This window comes from Dermacentor andersoni, chromosome 11 (genome assembly GCF_023375885.2).
Source record: "Dermacentor andersoni chromosome 11, qqDerAnde1_hic_scaffold, whole genome shotgun sequence".
Classification (NCBI taxonomy): domain Eukaryota; kingdom Metazoa; phylum Arthropoda; class Arachnida; order Ixodida; family Ixodidae; genus Dermacentor; species Dermacentor andersoni.
Window position 1 is genome coordinate 86,526,216 of NC_092824.1, and position 25,336 is coordinate 86,551,551.

General features: G+C 46.1%; 3 protein-coding genes across 7 annotated transcripts in view; 2 read left to right on the forward strand and 1 right to left on the reverse strand.

Moving 5' to 3' along the window:
* Positions 1–12,017, forward strand: part of LOC126517553 (uncharacterized) — a 103,730-nt gene extending 91,713 nt beyond the window's left edge. For all 5 annotated transcript variants that reach the window (XM_050167303.3, XM_050167302.3, XM_050167301.3 and 2 more), the window contains 2 exons: positions 2,662–2,928; positions 6,953–12,017. In XM_050167303.3, coding sequence (XP_050023260.1) covers positions 2,662–2,928; positions 6,953–7,123 — 438 coding nt within the window. In that variant the 3' untranslated portion in view covers positions 7,124–12,017. The remainder of the gene's footprint in view (positions 1–2,661; positions 2,929–6,952) is intronic.
* Positions 12,018–16,158: 4,141 nt separating this feature from the next.
* Positions 16,159–16,856, reverse strand: mRpS21 (mitochondrial ribosomal protein S21). The gene is made up of 2 exons (XM_050167308.3): positions 16,612–16,856; positions 16,159–16,439 (listed from the first exon to the last, which is right to left on the reverse strand). Exons 1-2 carry the CDS (start codon positions 16,689–16,691, stop codon positions 16,256–16,258), a joined length of 264 nt encoding a protein of 87 aa, XP_050023265.1. The 5' UTR covers positions 16,692–16,856; the 3' UTR covers positions 16,159–16,255.
* A 988-nt stretch (positions 16,857–17,844) lies between these two features.
* LOC126517554 (dihydropyrimidinase-related protein 2-like) overlaps positions 17,845–25,336 on the forward strand; it is an 80,297-nt gene continuing 72,805 nt past the window's right edge. The window contains exons 1-2 of the mRNA XM_050167304.3: positions 17,845–18,164; positions 19,222–19,292. Coding sequence (XP_050023261.1) covers positions 18,041–18,164; positions 19,222–19,292 — 195 coding nt within the window. The 5' untranslated portion in view covers positions 17,845–18,040. The remainder of the gene's footprint in view (positions 18,165–19,221; positions 19,293–25,336) is intronic.

Below are 25,336 nucleotides of genomic sequence, written 5' to 3' on the forward strand. Positions count from 1 at the left end.
TCGCACGAAAGCAAACATAAAGAAATATTTTCACTATTCAGCCATTTACACATTGGGGATCACCAGGCAAGTAGTGCCTACCCTTTCACATAGTCAGCCGCAATAGCGAAACTGCACTAAATACCACACACGGCTTTTATGAACACCTAGCCCTGATCCCTCAATGAACATGCATGGGCTTGACCAGTTGAGCCACCATTTTTACACTGCTTCTCCACTCGCATGTGGCACTTTCACCCGACTGTGTTGCTAATAACGTTGACACCTTTATAGACAGTTCATGATAATCCCATATCCATCATAACCACTTGTGCACGCAAAGATAATATAGCATAAATGAAAATAAGGACCTTTAAAACATGTCGCAAACACCTTGCAACATGTCTTATTAGAGAGTTTTAGAATTGGGGCCTCAAACGTTTAGGGCTTCAAAGAAATAGCGTCGCAGCCACTGCGCATGCGCGAGATGCAAACTGCATTCGGGTTTTGCATTGGGCACGCTATTTCACTGATTTAGCAGGAGCCCCAAAAGCCTTGCACGAACAAACATGGCGGCACCCATCGAAGCGACACCTTTAACCTAGCGCCAAACTAGGTTCAATGCGCAGTAACGCATGAAGTTCACAAGCTAGGAGAACTGACTGTGGTTATTAGACGCCCCCTGATTCCGAATTCGATTGCCGAATTCGTGGCTCGTAGGCCTAGCACGGCTTAACTTGGCTGGTGAAGGCACATAAAGTTGGCTACTGAAAACTAAGCACAATTAATTGCTTGCTGCTCCTAGAGTAACCTCTAAACACGGACACAGGAATGTCAAAATTACTCTTATCATACAATGGTATATTTTATTTAATTATTTAGAATAGCTTTTCTCTGACACCGTAGTGCTGCTCCAAGCGCAAGACACTACCCGCAAATGCAGACCCTATTTTAAAACACTTCGCTCCCGCGTTCCCCAACACTAACACCCACAAAGCTCTTTGGGGCCCCAAACTATTAGGGCCCCTATTCTAAAGCTCTCTATTAACATGTGCTGCAACTTTGAATAATACAGTGGAACCCCGTTCATACGTTTTTCACCGGACCAAGGAAAAAAAATGTAACAGCCGGGAAAACGCAACAGTGAGGAAAGCTCCAAAAATGAATGAAAAAAGTGCAGCTTCAACTATAGGCAATGTATTTCCACAGAGTGCGCTTAGAACTTTAAAAAGTCTAGAATGGTGGCTTGTCGTTTCTTTCGCTCGCTAGAAATCAGCACACGTTTCTCAATAGCCTGGAAGGCCGCATTGCTGTCAGCGTCGCTGTGAGGTGCGACGTACCTGCGGAGGTCCAGAGCCGCGATGGCTTTTCCAAAGCTAGGATTTGGCAACTCCCCGGCATCATGCGGCTCGTGCTCCTCGTCGTCACCGCGCCACGGCAATGGCAACGGGCGGAGGAATATCCGCGGGAAATTTTGCCCTCTTTGGCGTAATCATGCTAACGTGCTAACGATTGTTTAGTATTGCTGCACAGCACGCGTGTCCGAGCAGCCCGGTTGCGCGCAGTGCGGCGTGGTTTCACGAGAAATGTAAACAAGAGAGGAGAGCTGGCCCGATAGGCGGAGCAACGCCATGAGCAACGCCAACATCCGGCTTCCCTTTAGCTATAGCTTCACAAAGCGTGATGTGAGGGCCTCTCCCGAGTTTCCTTCCTCCGTGAGTCGACCCGTCCAACAAACCATGCGGTGACCATTATCGCAGTGATGATAGTGAGAGCATTTTTCACGAATGGCCATCTAGTGGCGGCCTCTCGAACTGGCGTGCGGCTTCTTGCAGCCAGTTCCATAGCCAAGCCCGGCCAAGCCCGGTCAAAACTCGTCAAAAGCCAAAATAGCGGTTGGAGTGCGTTGCCTACTTTAGCCCAGGCGGGTTCGGGTTGCGACGCATCATGCGGGAACGTTTTCACAGCTACGACGTAACAGCGGGGTTCCTTATACATTGGATCCTATGGAAGCTGTGCCGGGACCGGATGAAAACGACGTAGCAGCCGGGAAAACGCAGCAGTGAGGAACGTAACAGCGGGGTTCTACTGTAGTATGCGTGAAGGGTTTCAATGAAATGCGTTGGAACGTAGACAGTTGGGTGCTTGCTCTTGGTGTTGGCATGCTGTCCAGAACCAGAGGTACTGAAAGTTGGTCGAGTTGGTATGCATTCATATTTAAGAAAATTACAACCAGCGCAAAAAGACGTAAACAAAGGGCAAAGAAAAGAGACCGGCCAAATGCTGCTTGTCCCGTCTTTTCGAGCTGCTTGGAACTTTCTTAAATAACGCATTTTGTCGTGTAGCAGCTTCACTCGTTTAATTGGTTTTCACTGTATTTCACATTGTTATAGTGGCTGGATAAGTATGCTTTCAAAGTATACTAAACATGGAAATAGCTGGTTTCTCTATCTGATGTTTCTGTGGAGTGATTGATCTCGCACGGATCCCACATGTTGTAAACATGACAAAACTTGTCAAACAATTGAAAATTCTTAATCCTTTCTGCACCAGTGCACGCTCCGCAGTTTTGAATATGCAAGAACTGTGGTGAAACAAAGTTTCTTAACGGCCAGCATTATTTGGCATCTGAAGGGAATAAGTCGTGATTAAACAGGTTATCGTGCTCTTTTACTTTCTCAGGAGGATCAGCTGCGGTTGACACCCAGCCCAGAGGCAATGCTTGCCGGCAAGTTGAACGAAGATCCCGCACTTGATGCGAAGCTCATGGAGGCAGTAAAAATTGTCATGCTCAAGTCTGCTCTGGACCTGTTCGTGGCGCAAAAGGATAGCGACACCCCTAGCCCTTTGTTCGCAACGGTCCTGTTTTCACAAGTCACGTCAACGTCGCCAGAGGCGTATTTGGTCAATCACATCAGTCGGCTTGGCAAAAGCCAGGCAGTACCAGAGGTAAAGCACTTTAATTGCATTAACATTGAGGGGCATGTTCAGATAGAAACATTTTCAAGTTAAGTGTGAATATACTACGTAATAGTTCTGCAGAAACCCGCAAGGTAGAGAAAAGTAATTAAATAATGGAAAATGAGAAATCCACCCAATCGTAGCAATTGCTACAAAGGAAACCCGGGTTCCTCGAAAGAAAAGCTTCGCAGTTGAAGAAAAATTCATCCTGGTCCGGGACTCAAACCCGGGACCACTACCTTTCCAGGGCACCCGCTCTATCACGTTGAGCTAACCAGGTGGCTAGCAGATGGCAGGGCAATGTCGCCCATGTATTTTTTTCCCACACTATGGGAAATACTATCGAAACTAGGGTCATGCTGGAGATTTATTTCAAGTCGATACGTTGTGTAAACTCGCCGGCTGCAAGATGTGCCGTAAAGTAATTCATTTGGAAGCTAATCAGTGAATTTTTGCAGATTAGTTGTACATGGTGTTTCAATTTCTCATGCTAGTATGTCTGCCTCTTCAAATAGTCTAGCTCAGGAAAAAGAAATTTGCTTTCCGCCAGAGGCAATCTTTTAAAATTTCAGAAAACTTGAAAATTATCGCCTCGTATGTAATGATCTTAGCAACCGGATGTCAGGTGAACCAAGAAGCTTGTAAATAAGAAACAACTGGAAACTGATTGCATCTGGTGCACTATGGTAGTTGAGAGTAATGAAATGAATGAATGGCACAGTACCATGTGCACATAGTAGAGTGCTGTGTTCGTACAATGAGCTAAGTGTAATTTATTACAGTACTTTAAGGGAATCCAAACGTGGTGATATAGGCCAAACAATAAATTGCCTTGCCTAAGACGAGGCACACTTACCGTATCTACTCACATAATGATCACACTTTTTTCTTTAAGATATTGACGCAAATTCAAGGGTGCAATCATTACGCGGGTTAAACTTCCCGCGATAAGCAAAAAATTTTAATCCCGCATTTGCTGCAGGATGACGACAGGTCAACGAACAGGCGGCTGCCACTGTAACAGTGCGGGACACCAAAACAAAAATGGCGGCCGGCAGAGCAAACCGAAAGCGCCAAAAATTTTTTTTTTTCTTCTCATGAGTACATTACGTGCATTGAAACAGTTTCTTCCGTATCTGTAATGAATAATATCGTTAATATCGGCAATTTCGTGGCAGTAACGTAGCCATGTCCACTTTGAGGGGACAGAAACAGAGATGGGCGCGCTTAGCTGCCAGTTCCATAGAAACACATGGCACATATGCCGCGAAAACTGCAGCATTTCTCTTCGCTACTATCCTAATACGGCACGTTTTCGCTAAGGGTGGGCAAATACCGTATTTATTCGCGTATAACCCGCACCAAAATGTGAAAAAACGCGTTTAAAAAGTGGGGGTGCGGGTTATCTGCGAATTTTTTCCTTGGGAGGGGGGGGGGGGGGGGTCGGCTTCACCGCAATGTGCGGCGGCCTCCCCGTGTAGTCCGCCATCCCCATCGTCATCGACGCTTGTCAAGCCGATGAAGGGCCAACGAAAGGCCAGCATTGTTGAGCCTCGCGTTAGGCGCTGTTTAGTGTACTTACCCCAGTTTGCACTGTTTGCCTGCTTTGTTTTGGCATCATGAGTGCGACTCGACGGCAGTGTTTCACAGCGAAAGAGAAGCTAAAGATTATAGCCGCTGCCGAAGAAATCGGCAACAGAGCTGCTGCAAGACAGCATGACGTCGACGAGTCGTGCATTCGCGACTGGAGGAAGAAAAAAGAGAGTCTCGAAGCAACGAACCGGGACAGGCGAGCGTTTCGGGGTCCGAAGACTGGCGCGTACCCCTACCTCGAGACGCAGCTTGCGAAGTTCATTGAGGAGCAGAGAAGTCGTGGCCACGCTGTTTCGACTGAGATGGCGCAAATGGAAGCCCTGAAGTTGGCCCGGGAATTGAACATTCCACGTGAGTTTCGTGCAAGCCGTGGATGGCTTCAGCGCTTCATGCGAAGACATGGATTTTCTATGCGGCGGCGAACAACCATGTGCCAGCGGCTTCCTGAAGCCTACGAGGAAAAGTTGTTGAACTTTCAACGATATGTGATCGCACTTCGGAAGGAGCACAGCTATTTGCTGTCTCAGGTGGGAAATGCTGATCAAACACCTGTGTACTTTGAGATGCCGATGGACACGACCATGGAAAAAAAGGGCTCCAAATCAGTCAGCGTGCTGACCGGCGGAAATGCCAAGCTGCGCTGCACAGTCATGCTATGCGCTTTGGCTGACGGCACGAAACTGCGCCCGTATGTCATTTTCAAACGCAAGACGCTACCTAGCATTCCACTGCCCCCAGGAATCGTTGTGCGTGCGGAAGAAAATTCGTGGATGAACAGTGGCCTAGTCGGTGACTGGCTTCGAGTAATCTGGGAGCGAAGACCAGGTGCCTTGCTGGCACGCCGGTCGATGCTCGTACTAGATTCCTTCAGAGGCCACTGCACTGATGCGGTGAAGGCTCGCCTTGCCGAGACCAGCACCGACCTCGTCATAATACCTGGCGGCATGACGTCCATGCTACAGCCACTCGACGTGTGCCTGAACAAGCCGTTCAAGGCACACGTGAAGCGGCTGTATGCCCAGTGGATGGCCGACGGCATTTACGCCCTCACACCGACGGGACGCGTGCGAAGGCCTGATATTCCATTGCTGTGCCAGTGGATCGTGGATGCGTGGAAAGCGATACCGGCCGATTTGGTGCGGAAAAGCTTTAAAAAATGTGCGATCAGTAATAGTTTGGATGGTTCCGAGGACGACTACGTCTTTGAGAGTGGCGATGAAGCCTCGGATGGCAGTAGTGAGAGCGGCGACGATTAAGAATCGGATAACCAGTGACGTGGTGGCGGTCGTTTGAATAAATGTTCTGAAAACGAAATGATCACTGAGTGTGAGTTGCATCTTTCTAGCGCTCATTTTTTTTTTTCAGGTAAACGTGCGGGTTATACGCGAGTTTTTTTTTTTTTTTTCCGCCGAGTTCAAAGTTAGGGGTGCGGGTTATACGCAGGGGCGGGTTATACGCGGGTAAATACGGTATCTTAGCTGTGTTACAAGTGTCATGTATGAATAGGGTACACTTCTGACATATCAGTGTAAACATGGCTACTATCATTGCTGCTCGCTATTCGTTGCGTGCCCACGAGCGCAGACGAGAAGAATCGAAAGGCGCCTTTTTTAGCTGTTGACCACAACCGTTATGAAGCCTACAAATAATAAAGCCAAGACAAGCTTGGTTGTAGCTTTTTTTTTTTTTTCATGGAAGTGCGGGAAGCGATGAAAGGAATGAAATGGAGCATCTGCTTAAGAATGTTGGTGCGTGCAAACCGCTTGGTATGTCTTGCAAGAGTCGTTCATATAGCATTCGACGGATGGTAAGCGCGATCATCATTAGCTAGACTTGGCGCACAACATATCGCTGCGGCAAGTTTGTGGTGTGATCATTAGACGGGAAAGAAAAAAACTGAAACTGGTACACTGGAAAAACCACAGCTCTCGTTAGTAGGACAATGCTGCACTTGCATAAGTTTTTCTACCTGTAGACTGCAGTAACCATTATCCCTTAAAGTATTCAGACAGAAATAAATACTCTACAAGTTCAACTGAATTATCGAATCAAATTGAATAGAAAGGACTTGTACGGAGGGTTATTCTTTACAGACAATTAAATTTGTATTTGAATATTCCCACCCCCTTAGGTATCATTTATGTCTCTTAACGTTCACTGCAGCAAATGCTGCAGCGTGCCTTTGCTCTCCATCACTAAGCAAAACACCAGTTATTATATAAAAGCAAACTTCCTGTAAAACAAAATCACTTTGTTCAAAGTTCTTGACAGCCCATTTGCAGCGTATGCATTTTGGGCCTGATTATGAAGTGCACAAGCACTGGACTGCACATAGAATGAAGGGCAAAGCAGGAAATCTCCACCGTAGCTTAATCATTTTGATATCCCTGACGAGCCTTTGCTACCATTTTCTCCACAGGCTGACCTCTACCTCTTGGGCTATGCCCTGGGAACTACCCTGACTGTTGTACGGCCGAGTCGAGCAGGCAGTGAAGATTACGTGAGCCGCTACCCGGAGTGGCAAGTCGGCAGTTGGCCCGAGGCCGTGCTCGTTGAATATGAAGGACGCTACTGGGCTTGTGCAACGTGACTGCCAGCTTCTGAATGAACACACTGGTGGCTGCTGCATCACGTGGACTTTCGCCAGCCGTCACAAACTGTCACGCGCAGTGGTTGGACTCCTTGTGTTCTGACCGCCAACGATTGCTCGAGCCAAGGGTGGCACAGATGTCTTGTTCACTGCTTCTTCGCGTCGTCGTAGCACTGTGGCCTGTGTTGTCTCCAAGACCTTTCATTAAGCAGACGGCGCGTGAAGTCACTTACACCACAACAGCAGAAGGCATGCATGAGGCATGGAGAAGCATTGCCGACACAAACTGTCAGCCCTGCTGATTTAGTTAGCATCTTGTTCTCTTTTTCGGTGCTCGATATGTGTGTTTCTTGTTGTTTTTAATATTAATTTTACGCGTCGGTGGTGCAGATAGGCCCACAGGTTCGAAACTGCACCTCATCTCGGTTGCGTTATGGGACTTGAGCCCACTGGAAGACTGCTGTTCTTTTGTGCAGAGAGGAAGTACTGCACATAGGCAAGCGTAATGGTGGCTACTATAATTTGTGCGTAATGAAGCGCGCTGGATTTAAAGGGGCCATTATTGCTTGTTCCTCAGTGAGACTTGAGTGTAACGAGTTCAACACTCAAGCCAAGTATAGGCTTCCAGTGTACGTATGCTTAGGCCTAATTTTCTGACTTAAGCTTCAACTTCTATGCTTAAACTTAAGCCAGCAGATTAGGCCTAAGTTTTTAGGCTTACGTTTTTGAGAACTTATCTAGGTGCACTTTTGGTTTCGGTGACACGGCTAGGTGATGCCAAAGAGCATGAATGCACGAGACGCTATACGACCCTGTGCTTATAGCTTGTCCTCGTCGCTAGCATGTTGCACAAAGTATTGAAAATGTTTCATACAGTCTGGTGCTGGCTGTTCAAAATACCAGGAAGTATGTGAGACTTTTCTGCGTGCGTGTACCTCTATGCTTTGCACAAAGCGTTTGAAAGGTGCACTTAAAGGTTAGCACACTTTGACCTCCTAAGGCCAAAGAAAAATGTAGAGGGTTCCATAAAGCACAACTAGGTAAAGCATGTGGGGCACCCTGTTAAACACGGCTGTTGAATTCTCCCAGCGCTTAACCACAATTAAACGAAGAACTTGGCAGAATTTGCGGCAGGCCAAGCCAGCGCGCATTAGCCCGACAAAGGCTCTAGCGTGAGCAATAACTCCCACCGAGGGAATGGTGATTGGCAATTGTCTGGAGGTGTTCCGTGATGTGGTTTTGTTCATGCTGCTGCCTTTGCATATCTGTATGAAAGAAAACTATTTGGCGAGCTCCCTGTGTACTGCCCGTGTTGCTAAACATGGTAAAGTATGCCTGCCGCCATTCGCCTTCACACGCGATTCTGCAAGCAAAGCCCCTGTAGTACAAAAGCTGTTCTGCTGAAGTTGTTTGTAGGAGTATTCACGCAATATTGTTGGTGTACCAAAGGGCTACTGTCTACTCGTGGCTCGGCCAGGAGTAGCATAAGCCTGCAAGTCAGACGTCTGCATAGAGAAATCAAATGGCTGGCTAGTAGTGCTGCATTCATTCACACGAATCCCATTAACACCCACAGTGCTTGTAAAAATGAAATAAATTTTTATTTCTTAGCATACTTGGTAATGTAAGCTTGGTTGAGGTATACTTCCTGCATGGAAACTTGTAAGGCTTGCTCTCTGAACTTGCAAATTATTTTCGTCTTGCAGAAAGTTAAAGAAACAATGTTGCATGGAGCTGCCACGTTTCAGCAAGCAACACTGTTGCTTCTCGCTCAGTGAATCGAGTTATGTCAGAGTTGCATTTTTTTTGTGTGTGTGTGTGCATGATCTTGGCCTTTAGCAGGGAGTAACTGTGCAGTACTGCTGGGCTTTGTAAGCTGTGTAAGGTGCCTAGAAAAACAGCCAGTGCACAAAGTGCCGGGAACACACAGAAAGGATGTTGAGCGGACAAGCACTATCAACCTCTTTTCTGTGTGTCCTTGTCATCTTCTGCGTTGGCCTTTTTTCTAACTGCAACATATAGAGTTTACCAACCAGCAGATTTACAGAGGTGCAGATGCAGAAGCTTGCTGCTAATAAGGTTTGATCTTCACACACTGCAGAAACATTTAACTACGAATGGTGAGCATGTGAATAGTTCTGTGGACAAAAAAATTACTAGGTTTAATGAGTAAACTATTTGTGAGCAACGGTGCGTTCAACTTGCCTGACCATATCTAATAATGGTACACTAACAATATTGCAAACACAGCAAAGCAATACGCTTTGCTGCTTGCTGCTGTTCCTTGCAAAATCAAACCTCGTAGCAGCTTTGACTGAGCAGCTCGCTAAACCCATCGAAGCTGCGCAACATGCAATAATCTTGTTCCATTGGGCATGCAGCTTTTTTGTGAGTCCACGCAACTTGATGTAATGTCAAGTGCCATGTTCTTAAATGTTCATACTCTTAATGCCCCTCAACTTCTGAGAGCCGAGAGCAGCACCACTCCTTGCATGAAGTGGTTACTGTACTTTGCTAACTCTCCTCTGCGATACCTTGCCTACAACTTTATTGTTGATAACTTTTAGCATTTGTTCAAAGAACAGAGGAGTGTTTTGTGAGCAAACTGTCACTGCTGAGGAGTGTTTCTGAATTGGAACAACTGCTTCAGTCTTAAAGTAGAGCACTGCCCGTACACTCGGAACTTGGGGGAAGTGTTTCAAGAGGTGGAGCTTTAAAAGAATATGAGGGCAACTGCTCTTCCAAACACAATATACTGTTGCTCTCCTTACGGTGGCAAGGAAACGTGGCATACGCCACAGCCTGGCTCCTCCACTTGCCGTTTCAAAATGTGGTTGTGTTCAAGAAGCCCAATATAACCGTGGTTGTTCAACGTACTTAGAAGCGGGTAACATGCACCGTATTGCTAGAGGAAACCTATGCGAAAGCATTTCCTAACTTGCCATGCACAGCAGCTCTCTGCTCGTAAAGTGCAATATGCAGGTGGGCGTTGGCTTGGCTTTTAATGACTACAGTGGCCTGTGCAAGTGCATGCTATGGAGAATTGCAATCACTAACAGAGATGCAAAACTGCATCGTCATTGGTGGATTGCATGAACTGGAAAACCAGTTGCGCTTTAAACTGGCTGTAATGGCGCTGAACGAGAATTCTAGCCCTGTACCTGTCTAGAGGTTGAGCATACGGTCAACACCAAGACAAGTATCGAACAGGCTACGATACAACTGCATGGATCGTGGTCTCCGTTTTGGAGACTATGGTATATGCTTCGGAATCTCTAATGCCGTATTCGAATTCTGTAAATAAGTGGGAGCTAGCTGCCAGCGTTATTGTTGCATGTCGTGCTGCACTGGAATGTTGCTTTGTGTGCACCCATCTTGCTCCATCTCGGCTTATACAAGAAGCTGTACAAGTACCTAAACAGAAAGAAAGAAAAAAAAAAGCACGCTAAACATTCCTGCTCTTATGCACACTTAATGCACGCACACACATTTCTCCCTGCGAATGAGTGTGTTCCTGTTGGTCGGTGACCTCAGCGTTTTATTCCAGTGTGATCAAACCTCTGCTCACATGTACGTGTTATGCATGACGTTTTTGCTCGTTCACTTGTGATGTTGCACTGTCATTTATCGTCCGAACCAAGCACAAGTTATTTTTATGCTTTGTTCTCCAGTACCTTGAGAAGAGTTGCCATGCCAAAAGTTTTTTGGTGCTGAAAGTACGCAGACTGTCGTGTCAAGGGTTCTCATTCCCCGTTATGCTAAAGACAGGTGCGTGGTGTGTTGGTGAAGCCCAGTTGTAAGTGGCTCTCCATGTTAAACTGCCGGCTAATTTGTGTGCCAATTTCGTATAGGAGCGAATTTCATTAATATTGTGCTTGGTTTTGGTACTTGGCTGCTTAGCTTCAGATAAAAAGGTTTTTTGCAGCATTGTAAATCAAATGGTAATTTTCTCGGTGAAGGAGATGGCAGCGCCATCAGTGCCTAGGAGGGTGAAAATTCCAGCTGTGAAGACAATGCAATGTGGGATGTTTCATTCACTGGGTAACGGATGCATGCATTGCTTCTTCTGCTAAGAGAAGCCAACTTTTTTCTTCTCGTGCTGCCTTAGATATGTACTTGAAACATAACGGAAGGAGAAATTTACCTCCAAATCTAAGCACCAGCGAGCCTGCAGTTTAGCCAGAAGGGCCAGTTATACCAGACTCCTCTATCAACGCAACATTCCACACACTGGGCTAGGTTGTAAGTGGGACAAACAGAGAACAACACGTTTGGCACTGTGCTGTGCCGACTTCTTGTAGACTGTCATCTAGAACTTCATGCAAGCCGCAAACTACGTTTGTGTGAGCTGCTGTGGGTAGAATGCTTGACCATGTACAGTTTTAGCTTGTACAGGCAGAGTGAGAAAGCATTATTTTTGAGCCATGTCGCCTGACATGTACATGCAGCTATTAACAATGTAAAGAGATGTAAAGATATTAATAGGAGTTGAAATTCCTTGCACTAGGTAAATGCTTCAGTTGCCAAGTCTTGAGTACTTGCTGGTAAGGCAGGTCACAAGCATGCAACATGTAAAGGGAGGGGTGGAATGAAATACAAAGAAGAGAAATGGCACTACCATTTGCTCCTATGGTTGATGCCGGACTGCTAACATGATGTTCAATGGATGTACACACATGTTCAAATGAAGTGTGTCGAAGGGCATTCAAGAATGTTGTATACGAGAGAAATGTGTCGCTGTCGGGCCCTTGAAAGTCGTTCGTTTGTGACCGCAGTCCTGTGCACATCCACGGGCCAGCAACCAAGAGTTATCCCACATGCGCTATTGTGTGAAAAGTGCCTTTAGATGTGAAAAATGAAGCAGAATGTAAATATAATATGTTAATGAAACCCATGTGTGAATCTCTTGTGTCTGTTGGATTTGATACCTTAGTTTCCTACAAAGGTCTGGTGTTAGAGGAGCTGCAAGCATGGATGTTCAGCCAGCATTATCTTTTATATATATATATATATATATTATAAGGCACTACATATGCAGGCGTGGAGTGACGCCTGACACCTGCAAAACATGCCGAGAGCGAGTGGGGCCATATTAATCCAGGTACAACGAAATTAGGAAGGCCCACTAAGCTTCAACAAAGGCATTCCCTCACCAGAACAGGAATTGGCCTCCCCGGTGCAGTCTTCGGCCACTACCTCTCAAATGATTCCTTCAATAAACCCATGGCCCTCAGTCCCCAGCAGCTGCGGAACACCTGACCAAGGCGGCGGTCAGACCTGTAACGCAGCAGAGGGTGCTAAGAATCTCTGGGTCCAGACAGGCCGCCAATGAAAACTGACCCTGTCAACCTTTAATTGCCGAACTCTGTCGAGTGAAGCTAGCTTAGCAGGATTCTTCGGTCATCGGTCATCATCGGTCTTTGTGTGATTAGATCTGGTGAGGCTTATACATTGATGAATAACAGCCATGTCCCCTGCTATAGAGGTCTGCCAGATAAGAAGCAATACGGGTAGGATTCCTAATCCAGAAGGATATAGCGGGCAACATCGACGAATTCTACAGCAATAATGAGGGGGTAAATGTAGTCGTAATCAAACTTAATAAGAGGTATACATTAAAGGTAGTACAAGCCTACGCTCCAACATCCAGACATGATGATGAGGAAGTAGATGAGTATTATGAAGATGTTGAATTAGCAATGAGAAAATTGCTAACTCGGTATACTGTAGTAATGGGCGACATCAATGCAAAAGTGAGAAGAAAGCAGGCTGGTGAACAAGCAATTAGCAAATACGGCGTCGATTCTAGGAATGCTAGAGCAGAGATGCTGGCAGAATTCGCAGAAATGAATAAGCTTCGTATAATGAACATCTTTTTTCAGGAAGCGTAGCAACGGAAAGTGGACCTGGAAAAGACCTAATAGTGAAGTAAGAAATGAAATTAACTTCATGCTTTCTGCTGATGCCAGCATAATGCAGGATGTAGAAGTGCTAGGTACGGTAAAGTGCAGTGATCGTAGGTTAGTGAGGGCTAGGATTCACCTCGATTTGAAGAGAGAAAGAGTAAAATTGGTCAAGAAGAAGCAGGTCAACCTAGAGGCAATAAGGGTAAAAGCAGACAAATTCAGGCTGGCCCTTGCAAACAAATATGCAGCCTTAGAACAGAGAGATGAAGATGACATAGAGATAATGAATGAATCTTTAACTAGGCTGGCTTCAGATGCCGCAATTGAAGAGGGAGGCAAGGCAACCAGTAGGCAAGCTCTCCCAAGTAACAAAGGACCTAATAAAGAAATGACAAAGAATGAAAGTGTCCAACTCAAGAGATAAGACAGAATTCAGGACACCGTCAAAACTGATCAACAACGCGAAAATAAGTGATATTCGAAACTATAACCTGAGAAAGACTGAAGCCGTAAAAAATAGACGCAGCCTGAAATCAGTGAGAAAGAAACCTGGCATAGGACAAACTAAGATGTAGGCACTGAAAGATAAGCAGGGTAATATCAGCAATCTCGAAGATATAGTAAAATAAGCAGAAGAATTCTGTACTGACTGGTACAGTACCCAGAGGAGTCGGGATGCCTTCATTAGAAACAGTAATGAACAGGACACAGAAACTCCTTCTATAACTAGCGGTGAGGTCAGAAGGGCCTTGCAAGACATCAAACGAGCAAGAGCAGCAGGACAAGATGGAATAACAGTCGATTTAATCAAAGATGGAGACATAATGCTTGGAAAACTGGTGGCTTTTATACGAAGTGTCTATCGACTGCAAAGGTCCCAGAAAACTGGAAGTATGCAAACATTATACTAATCCACAGAAAGGGAGACGTTAAAGAATTGAAAAATTATAGGCCCATTAGCTTACTCCCAGTATCATATAACATATTTACCAAAAAATCTCCAATAGAATAAGGGCATCACTGGACTTTAGTCAACCAAGGGAACAGGCTGGCTTCAGGCAGGGATATTCTACAATGGATCACATACATGTCATTTATCAGGTTATCGAAAAATCCGCACAGTACAATAAGCCTCTCTATATGGCTTTCATAGATTACAAAAATGCATTTGATTCAGTAAAGATACCAGCAGTCATAGAGGCATTATGTAATCAAGGAGTACAGAATGCTTATGTAAATATCTTGTAAAATATCTAAAAAGGTTCTACAGCTACCTTAATTCTACACAAGCAAAGCAGGAAGATACCTATAAAGAAAGGGATCAGACAGAGAGACACAATCTCTCCAATGCTACTCACTGCGTGCTTGGAAGAAGTATTCAAGCTATTAAACTGGGAAGGCTTAGGAGTAAGGATCGACGGCGAATATCTCGGCAACCTTCGGTTTGCCAATAACATTGTTCTATTCAGCAACAATGCAGATGAGTTACAACAAATGACTGAGGACCTTAACAGAGAGAGAGAAAGAGCGAGGTTGAAGATTGATATGCAGAAGACAAAGATAATGATAAAGAGCCGGGCAAAGGAACAAGAGTTCAGGATCGTCAGTCGGCCTCTAGAGTCTGTGAAGGAGTAGGTTTACCAAGGTCAATTAATTACAGGGAACCCTGACCATGAGAAGGAAATTCACAGAAGAATAAAAATGAGTTGGATCACATATGGCAGACATTGCCAGCTCCTGACTGGAAGCTTACCATTATCACTGAAAAGGAAGGCGTACAATCAGTGCATTTTTTCCAGTGCTGACATATGGAGCAGAGACTTGGAGACTGACAAAGAAGCTTGAGAACAAGTTAAGGAGGGCACAAAGAGTGAGGCATCGAAGATTGCTAGGCATAACGTTAAGAGACAGAATGAGAGCGGTTTGGATCAGAGAGCAAATGGGTATAGACAATATTCTAATTGACATCAAGCGAAAGAAATGGAGCTGGGCAGGTCATGTAATGCGCTGGTTAGATAACCGTTGGACCATTAGGGTTACAGAATGGGTACCAAGAGAAGGAAAACGCAGTCGAGGACGGCAGAAGACTAGGTGGAGCGATGAAATTGGGAAATTCACAGGCGTTAGTTGAAATCGGTTGGTGCAGGACAGGGGTCAGTGGAGATCGCAGGGAGAGGCCTTCGTCCTGCAGTGAACATAAAACAGGTTGATGATGATCATGACATATATATATATATATATATATATATATATATATATATATATATATATATATATATATATATATATATATATGTACGTGTGTGCGTGCGTGCGTGCGTGCGTGTGTGTGTGTGTGTGTGTGTGTGTGTGTGTGTGTGTGTGTGTGTGTGTGTGTGTGTGTGTGTGTGTGTGTGTGTGTGTGTGTGTGTGTGTGTGTGTGTGTGCGCGCGCGTGCTTTCTGGCTTCAAACTGCTACTAACTACCCATAATTCCAATTGTTGCTGAACTATCACAGCTCTAGAGTTTCCAATCCAGTAATTTTTGTAGGAAACACTATGGATAATAGCAATCGATATACACATAAATTACACTAATATATGATATTCACTGCCCTCCTGTCCATACCGTTGAGCTGCTTTCCTGGGCAGACTAAAAAGCATGTGCATCATGCACAGGCTCACTTAAGATATATTGCAATAAGCTGCAAAGCTAGCAACTTTGCTAGTCTATATTTCGCTGGCGTCCCACAGAATAATTTGTTGAAATAACGTAATCTGTAGTTCAACAAAGGGGTGTATTCTCGAAAGACGAACCACGGGTGACACTCTGCATGACAGCCTTCTTTGGAACATGTTCAAGAAATAAGCATCCGGGTATGGTTTAGGTTAGTAATGATAACGGCTCTCGTTCGGTGCACTACGCCAGCCATGGTAATCGTAGCGGTCACATCTGGAACTTGCTTACAGCCCAGTCTAGATAGCGACAAATGTTGCAGCGATAGCCGGGGAAGACAAGGAAGATAATCTCCGACAAGCCAGAAAACGGAGCGCCTAAGCGCGCGAGTCCGTAAATGATTAACGAAGACGTTAAAAGCCTTGCTCGCACGCCCGCACGCGACGTACGTGCTGCCCAAGAATCGAAACCGTCTGGACCAGCAACTGACCCTTTATAACTACAACAGCGGAGGAATCAGAGGTAAGATAAGCGCCTGTTAAAACAGGCGTCAGCCAAGCGCGACAACAGTTCAATCATTTCCTAGCCACGGGTCGATTCGGTTTTTGCGCAACGTGAACTGGATCCGGCGGGCCATGTCCTCGTCGTAGATCGCCTTGCAGATTTCGTAGTTGATTCGCCGTCGCGTTTTAGTGGGCTTCTCGTAGTACCTCGTGAGCCTGTAGCGGTCGAAGATGCCTTCCAAACCCAGGATGCTAGGTTGGAGAAGAAAAGCGCAGGACAAAATTAGAGTGCGCAGTCGTAGTAATGCGCCGCGACTTCAACTTTCGATAATGAACGCTTTAAACAACGTCGTAGTCTCGTAAAAATTGAGACTGTTACTCATAGGGAAAAAAATTTCGAAACTAGCAAGCGGAGGACGCTTACCGATTCAGCACTCGCAGTGCTTCTTCGACTTGGTTGTTCTGGACAAGAACAGTGCGGGAAATGAAAAGTTTGTGACGCATTTTTTATGTATACTGCAGCTACCGCTGCACCTAGCACCGGACAGCCAGCAGCGCAAACTCGGTAGACCGCAATTGAAACTCTCAATCACACGCGATTACTGCTTCAACGCGTGCATGCCATACGCAGCCATGACAGTTTTTTTTTTTTTTTTTTTAATGATGCTGATGCCGATCTTGCTGTCTAGCACGAGGCAAGCATTTTCCTGCACTTAGCAGACGACAGACACGAGGGAGCATTGGGAGAGCCCTCAGCTTGTTGCGAGCGTGCGGGTCACTCGATTGTTCAATATAACTTCTAGTAAATTAGCATGTAATAATACTGTGTCACTGGATTTTTATATCCGTTCGCGGAGGACTAGAGGCGGCCATTTTTTTTTCGTGAATCGTTGCCTACGAATCCATGTGACAGCAAGGTCCAACCAGTTTCGACCTCATTGACCTCTTTCCGCTTTGAGGCTAACGCCTCTAAAATCGCTTGCCGTTAAAACAATAGTCGCACGCCTGTTAAGCGAAGGCTAACATCCTTTTGCGCGCACGTCTTCGAAGCGGATGCGCGGTAGTCTCTCAAACAACGAGATGTCAATCAACATTGGAAGAGCGCGGAGCGTGCTTACGTAACAGAGACCTCCATAGCATTCGTGCCTTCGTCGCACGATCCGTGACCGCAGCACAAAACAAACGTAGAAAGTGAAAAGGGTGAAAGCTCGGAGCCTACGTAACTGCTAGTACAAACACTCCTCTCAAATGTTTGGTGCAAAAGATGACAAGCAAGCTGAACCGTTATTTGGTATTTACAACCTTTAGCGCCACCTGTCGACAAATAAAAACACTAATTACTCAACTACTTTGTAAAATTTTGCAGTGAAATTAACTTATTATTGGGGCACAAATGGCGAAATCGGCAGTTGACGATTTTTCAGGCAAGGCGGTCGCATTTTGTAGCAGCGAGCCTTCTCCGGAAAAGAGAGAGCTCCGAGCGAAAGAAAGGCCGGAAAGGATGGACGGGCCGTCTAGCCCGCCTGGAACCGTGCTATTGATTACTTCCTCCGGCCTGACGTGCGCGCATGCGCAAGCATGGTCGGGAGAGAAAGGAGGCGCGAGTTAGCCTTCACCACTGGGCAGGCTCGCCTCGTGGCGTAGCCCGAGCCGATAGCTCCAAGGGGCCCCTTTGAATGAGGTGCGCGCGTTGCCGCGTGTGAGGGCCGAACTTCCTCAGCACAGTTCTCTCCGCTCGATATAAAACCGGACTCGCAGGACGTTGCTTGCCATCTTTCTTTTTTTAATTCCCGTCGACTGTCCGTCAAAGTGTCCTTATACTCGACCACGACCCATCTTTTGCTTGTTCCGTCATGTCTGTCAGCTGGTGGTCGCCGATCTTTACAAGGGTCCCAGACAAGAACGATCCGAAGACATCACATCGACGCATGTTTCGGGAGCACAGCACGCCGCGCCGGAGGTCCCTGGACTCATCAGGTGCATATTGTCGCTATTGGAGAACAATCTTGCTTTTCCGCGCTTCCGATGCTTTTCTTCTCTTTCTTTCTTTTCCTTTCTTTTTTTTTTCTTTTGCAAGAAGTTCGAACTCAACGCAAAGAATTCTCGCAGTCGGCTGTTATGAATTTACCTTCTCCACTCGATAGCAAATGCGATTATATCAGAACATTTCCTATGAAAAGGAGAACGATAATGTCAAGCCGTACGATATCATTGATCGGTGCTGTTAAAGCTATTCCGAGCGGAAACAATGTAGGTCACACAAGCCACCAACAGTTGCTCGCGCTGAATGGGGCCGTATCGTAGTCGGGGATCCCTGCTGAGCTGCTGAGGCTTTATAAGCGCTATAGTGCTGCAAGCCCGCGGTTAATTTCTGCGTTACTTTATCGGCGGGCGCTACACATACCCTAGATAAGCGAGTGCACTTCGGTACGGTGCAATCAAATCCGCTGCGCTGTTAGGGCGGCATGCAGTACTAAAGAAGAAAAGAAGGAGGGAGAAAGAAAACGTTGCAAATAAAGCGATGCGGCAGTTCTTCCGCTTAGGCTAATGCCAGGGTCCTTTCTGCTAATGCTATCGTTTGTCACGGAGCAGAAGCCTTCACTTTCTGGTGAAAGGCGCTCAGTTCAATCCTCAAACGGAGCACTGTTGTGGATTTGACGTCGCGCAGAGCCGCGCACGTCTGCTGCATTATATGCCTATAAGATGTACAACTGCATGTTCAGCATTTCAACATAATGACACTGAATGGTCACAAAAGAGAACAAAAGAAAATTGCATTTAGCTTACTGCATTCACACAGTATTTGATCTGAAAAGAAAGAAGGAAGGAAGGAAAGAAGAGCTCGTACGCATGTTTTTGGAGTAACAGACGAACGCGGTCGCACGTGATCTCGTCGGATCCGAAACTGCCACACGGAGCTAAGAGCGTTGCAGGTGCTTGGGTGTGGAAAGGTCAGAGTTCACAACCAGCGTCTTTCATTGCTCTTTCCACGTCATTTTTATAAGCGTCTTCTTTTCTTTTTTTCTCCCACAAGGCAATGAAGAGGCCTGGACCAGGACCGAGTCCAACGTGGTGTCCGCCCGGCCATTTCCGGGACCGTCCGGGGTACGTTGAGAATCGTACACTATCGCTGTGTGTACTATACGCACGTACGCTATGCGTTTCTTCCCCCCCCCCCCCCCATGCGCGTGACGTCACGAAAAGGCGGCACGATAGTAACAAGGGCCACGCGGACGCGAACGCTTTCTCCTTCGTACGAGAAAAGTTCACGATCTCGGTCACGGTCTCCATCCGGACTCACGCGCGCGGAAGTTTCGAAAACGGAGCCCGATTTCCCGGTCCTTGTTGCGCATGTACGCCGTCGCCAAAACTTTTAAAGAATCGTTTTGTATACGCATGTTCGCATAGTGTGAAGAACGCGCCAGACTGCGTGTTTCGCTATATCGCGTGGTTTCACAATGTCGAAACTTCGCTTCAGTGCGCGGATTCTGCGCACGGACAGCATCCGAATACGTTCGTTAATAATTTTAGGACAAATTATGTGTTACGCTCAAAAGAATGTTTCCCTCAAGCAAAGTGAAGTTTAGATCATTGAAAGGACTCGTAGTGTCTTCGTTCAATAACGTGGCTGCTGTCGCGGTGAGCGCGATCACGCGAGGCCAGCTGTTGTACTGTCGAAGAGACGACGCATACATATAAACTTGCTACAAATTGAACGCTGTCCGCGTGCACGTCCTTAATGTTGTACTGTACATTTTGTCTATTTACGTCGTATTAATAAGTTACAAATATTGCTGCGACAAAAACCTCCTCACCCGTTGACACCGTCTGTATTTGCTACACAGTCGCTGGCCACGGTTGCCGAGACCCCCCCCTCCGCGTTTTCCCTCAGTACAACATCGAAAACGGGATTTCTGAAACAGCGCGAATAGCAAAGAAATACAGGGGAAGGAGGAGCACACAGAACACCCGCCGTCTTTCGTGTATTTCTGGTTCTTTCGTCCCTAATTTTGCGCTCTTTTGAAAATGAACGTCAACCAACTCGTCCAACTCGTCCAACTGTCGACTTTGCTACAAAAACTGAAATGCATCGGACGGCCTGCGTGCTATAACAGCTCATCCCCCCCCCCCCCCCAACACACACTTCGCTGAAGTTTGTCTGCGGATCGAAACATGGATTTTGCAAATATATATATATATATATATATATATAAACAAGAGTGTTCTGTCTGAAGACCACGAAGTGCTTACACAGCGCGTTCGTTGTAGTTTGGTCTTAATTAAGGATGTGCATAGTAAGGGGTACTAAACACGGGAACGCTTTAACGTCCCATTTGCGGGCGCCTGCGATACCTTTACTTCGCACAAGAACTCCCTCCTCTCTCTCTCTCTCTAAGCGCGTGCACATTTCTTTTCTTTTTCATAGTATACGGAGTGCCGATCGCTTTATGCGACATCACCTGCCGCTGGCGCACATTTTTCCATACACGCACCCGCTCCCTTGTGGCGGAGAGAAGCGTGCATCACGAACTCGAGCCGTGCGTTCATAACAGATTCGCCTCTCTGCGTACGGGTTTCGAAGGCAAGCGGCACGAAATAATGAGCCCGCGCATACGGCACACTCGCATTCATTACAAATTGTTTCGCTTCCCCCTTTTCTGTTCTCCATACCTTTTTTATTTCGTTCCTGTCCGGTCTTTTGTTTCGGCACGATGTTACCCGCAATGGATCGGACCGCAGATGGGAGGAGCACGCATGTAACGGGCTGCATGTTGAAACACCTCAGGAGAGCGTCATCTGCTCCACGACGCCTGCTCCGTCTGTGCATGCGTGACACGATGAAAAGTCTATTTTTTTTTTTCTATGTGATCACTATATTAAACGCACACTAAAAAAAAAAAAAAACCGTGTGTTGAGAAAATTGCACAAACAGGCCTGGAGTGCGGCCTGATCCCAGTGACCAGAACCGGTAACGCACTCTCTCATCAGAGCAGGATTGGCCACCCTGGTCCAGTACTTGGCCACAACCTCCTATATGAATAAAACAATCGAACCCCGGCCCTCAGTCCCCAGCAGCCGCGAAGCAACTGACCACGGCGGCGGTCAGATCTGTGACGCTGCAGAGGGTGCTAAGAATACCTGGCTCCGGACAGGCCGCCATTGGAATCTGAACCTGGCAACGTTTAACGTTAGAACGCTATCTAGTGAGGCGAGTCTAGCAGTGTTATTGGAGGAATTAGAGGGTAGTAAATGGGATATAATAGGGTTCAGTGAGGTTAGGAGGACAAAAGAAGCATATACAGTGCTAAAAAGCGGGCATGTACTGTGTTACCGGGGCTTAGCGGAGAGACGAGAACTAGGAGTCGGATTCCTGATTAATAAGGAAATAGCTGGTAACATACAGGAATTCTATAGCATTAACGAGAGGGTGGCATGTCTTGTTGTGAAACTTAATAAGAGGTACAAAATGAAGGTTGTACAGGTCCACGCTCCTACATCTAGTCATGATGACCAGGAAGTCGAAAGCTTTTATGAAGACGTAGAATAGGCGCTGGGTAAAGTAAAAACAAAATACACTATACTGATGGGCGACTTCAATGCCAGGGTAGGCAAGAAGCAGGCTGGAGACAAGTCAGTGGGGGAATATGGCATAGGCTCTAGGAATAGCAGAGGAGAATTATTAGTAGAGTTTGCAGAACAGAATAATATGCGGATAATGAATACCTTTTTCCGCAAGCGGGTTAGTCGAAAGTGGACGTGGAGGAGCCCGAATGGTGAGACTAGAAATGAAATCGACTTCATACTCTGCGCGAATCATTCAAGATGTAGACGGGCTCGGCAAGGTACGCTGCAGTGACCACAGGATGGTAAGAACTCGAATTAGCCTAGACTTGAGGAGGGAACGAAAGAAACTGATACACAAGAAGCCAATCAATGAGTTAGCGGTAAGAGGGAAACTAGAGGAATTCCGGATCAAACTACAGAACAGGTATTCGGCTTTAACTCAGGAAGAGGACCTTAGTGTGGAAGCAATGAACGACAATCTCATGGGCATCATTAAGGAGTGCGCAATAGAAGTCGGTGGTAACGCCGTTAGACAGGAAACCAGTAAGCTATCGCAGGAGACGAAAGATCTGATCAAAAAACGCCATTGTATGAAAGCCTCTAATCCTACAGCTAGAATAGAACTGGCAGAACTTTCTACGTTAATCAACAAGCGTAAGACAGCGGACATCAGGAACTATAATATGGATAGAATTGAACAGGCTCTCAGGAACGGAGGAAGCCTAAAAACAGTGAAGAAGAAACTAGAAATAGGCAAGAATCAGATGTGTGCGTTAAGAGACAAAGCCGGCAATATCGTTACTAATATGGATGAGATAGTTCAAGTGGCTGAGGAGTTCTATAGAGATTTATACAGTACCAGTGGCACCCACGACGATAGTGGAAGAGAGAATAGCCTAGAGGAATTCGAAATCCCACAGGTAACGCCAGAAGTAAAGAAAGCCTTAGGAGCTATGCAAAGGGGGAAGGCAGCTGGGGAGGATCAGGTAACAGCAGATTTGTTGAAGGATGGTGGTCAGATTGTTCTAGAGAAACTGGCCACCCTGTATACGCGATGCCTCATAACCTCGAGCGTACCGGAATCTTGGAAGAACGCTAACATAATCCTAATCCATAAGAAAGGGGATGCCAAAGACTTGAAAAATTATAGACCGATCAGCTTACTGTCCGTTGCCTACAAAGTATTTACTAAGGTAATCGCAAATAGAATCAGGAACACCTTAGACTTCTGTCAACCAAAGGACCAGGCAGGATTCCGTAAAGGCTACTCAACAATAGACCATATTCACACTATCAATCAAGTGATAGAGAAATGTGCAGAATATAACCAACCCTTATATATAGCTTTCATTGATTACGAGAAAGCGTTTGATTCAGTCGAAACCTCAGCAGTCATGGAGGCATTACGGAATCAGGGTGTAGATGAGCCATATGTAAAAATACTGGAAGATATCTATAGCGGCTCCACAGCCACCGTAGTCCTCCACAAAGAAAGCAACAAAATCCCTATAAAGAAAGGCGTCAGACAGGGAGATACGATATCTCCAATGCTATTCACAGCATGTTTACAGGAGGTATTCAGAGGCCTGGAGTGGGAAGAATTGGGGATAAAAGTTGATGGAGAATACCTTAGCAACTTGCGATTCGCTGATGATATTGCCTTGCTTAGTAACTCAGGAGACCAATTGCAATGCATGCTCACTGACCTGGAGAGGCAAAGCAGAAGGGTGGGTCTGAAAATTAATCTGCAGAAAACTAAAGTATTGTTTAACAGTCTCGGAAGAGAACAGCAGTTTACGATAGGTAGCGAAGCACTGGAAGTGGTAAGGGAATACATCTACTTAGGGCAGGTAGTGACCACGGATCCGGATCATGAGACTGAAATAACCAGAAGAATAAGAATGGGTTGGGCTGCGTTTGGCAGGCATTCTCAAATCATGAACAGCAGGTTGCCACTATCCCTCAAAAGGAAAGTGTACAACAGCTGTGTGTTACCAGTACTCACATATGGGGCAGAAACCTGGAGGCTTACGAAAAGGGTTCTGCTGAAATTGAGGACGACGCAACGAGCTATGGAAAGAAGAATGATGGGTGTAACGTTAAGGGATAAGAAAAGAGCAGATTGGGTGAGGCAACAAACGCGGGTAAACATCTTAGTTGAAATCAAGAAAAAGAAATGGGCATGGGCCGGACATGTAATGAGGAGGGAAGATAACCGATGGTCACTAAGAGCTACGGAGTGGATTCCAAGGGAAGGGAAGCGTAGCAGGGGGCGGCAGAAAGTTAGGTGGGCGGATGACATTAAGACGTTTGCAGGGACAACATGGCCACAATTAGTACATGACCGGGGTAGTTGGAGAAGTATGGGAGAGGCCTTTGCCCTGCAGTGGGCGTAACTAGGCTGATGATGATGATGATGATGATGATGATGATGATGATGATGATGATGAAATATGGACATATTATTAGGCTACACTACTGAATTGGTATTCAATACCAGTGCGACCACGCTTACTATAAAAAGGGGGGTAGAGTAAGTCGGAAAAGGCGTGAAAACTGAAAGACGGCTGGCGACGCCTACCGGTAGTTCTCGCAACAGTTTGCCGTGACGTCATACATTTTGACACCGTTTACTCTGCTATGTAGTTAAGGGATCGTTAGTAAACAAGCACCACACTGCACTCTAAAGGAAGGTAAGCTTCGGCCCAGCAAGTTTTGCTCCATAAGTGTCCCTCTATAAGTAGCTGTCATCTTACGTGCTTATCCTAGCTTCACCGAAGGCCTCGTTCGCCGTAGGACTATAGTACTTAATACGCTCTATCTTATAACGAACGCTTGGCTTTTCATTACGCGTATGTGTATAATTGGGACAGGCGGCATTTCTGTTCAGATCACGCGCCCGAGAAGATCCAGCTTATCGAGTACTAGGAGAATGCCAGCAAACATGAAGGGGAAAAAATAAAGAGACGCAGACAAAGACAAAGCGACAGGAATGTGGCCGGTGCCTACGTCTATGTCTGCTTCTCGTTTCTTTGGTTTTTTTTTTTGTTTTTTCCTTCTTAAAGCTTGCAGGCATTCTAGTATAACTATGTACCAACTAACCCAACAAGCCACTCTTAGCTTATCGAAATCTCGTGCACCATAAATGAATCGATTTCGAGAGACTAGAGCTACATGAACGTTAGATGGATATTAGGCGTTTCGTTATTGTACAGAGAGTCCAAGTCTGATCCCAAGAATTCGTGCTTGTAGAACATTTGCCTGCAAGCGTTGCAACAGTGCAGCTCTTCTGTCAGGTTAGCTGCTCTTCCAGAAGTTAAACTGGGCTATATGCGAGAGCACGTGAAACGTCTGTTACCTTTGGCTCAGGTGAACGTCTCGCAGTTTTCTTCTTTCTCTATAACAAGCACTCTCTAGCAAGTCACACTGCAAATGTAATGAGTGCGCGTTCAGGGAAGGCATTTGGAGTCCGCGCTATGCAGCTATAGTATCGCACGCTCATATAGATGTGCTCGTCTCCGCTGTTACGTACTGGCATGTGAGCCTTCGGTTCATACATGGCCACATATGGCTCCGCGTTGCTC

Coding starts and splice junctions, on each gene's coding strand:
- mRpS21 (XM_050167308.3), bottom strand. CDS start 16,691: ATGCGTCACAAACTTTTCATTTCCCGCACTGTTCTTGTCCAGAACAAC. Junction 16,440..16,611: donor GCACTGCGAGTGCTGAATCG/GTAAGCGTCCTC, acceptor TCTCCAACCTAG/CATCCTGGGTTTGGAAGGCA.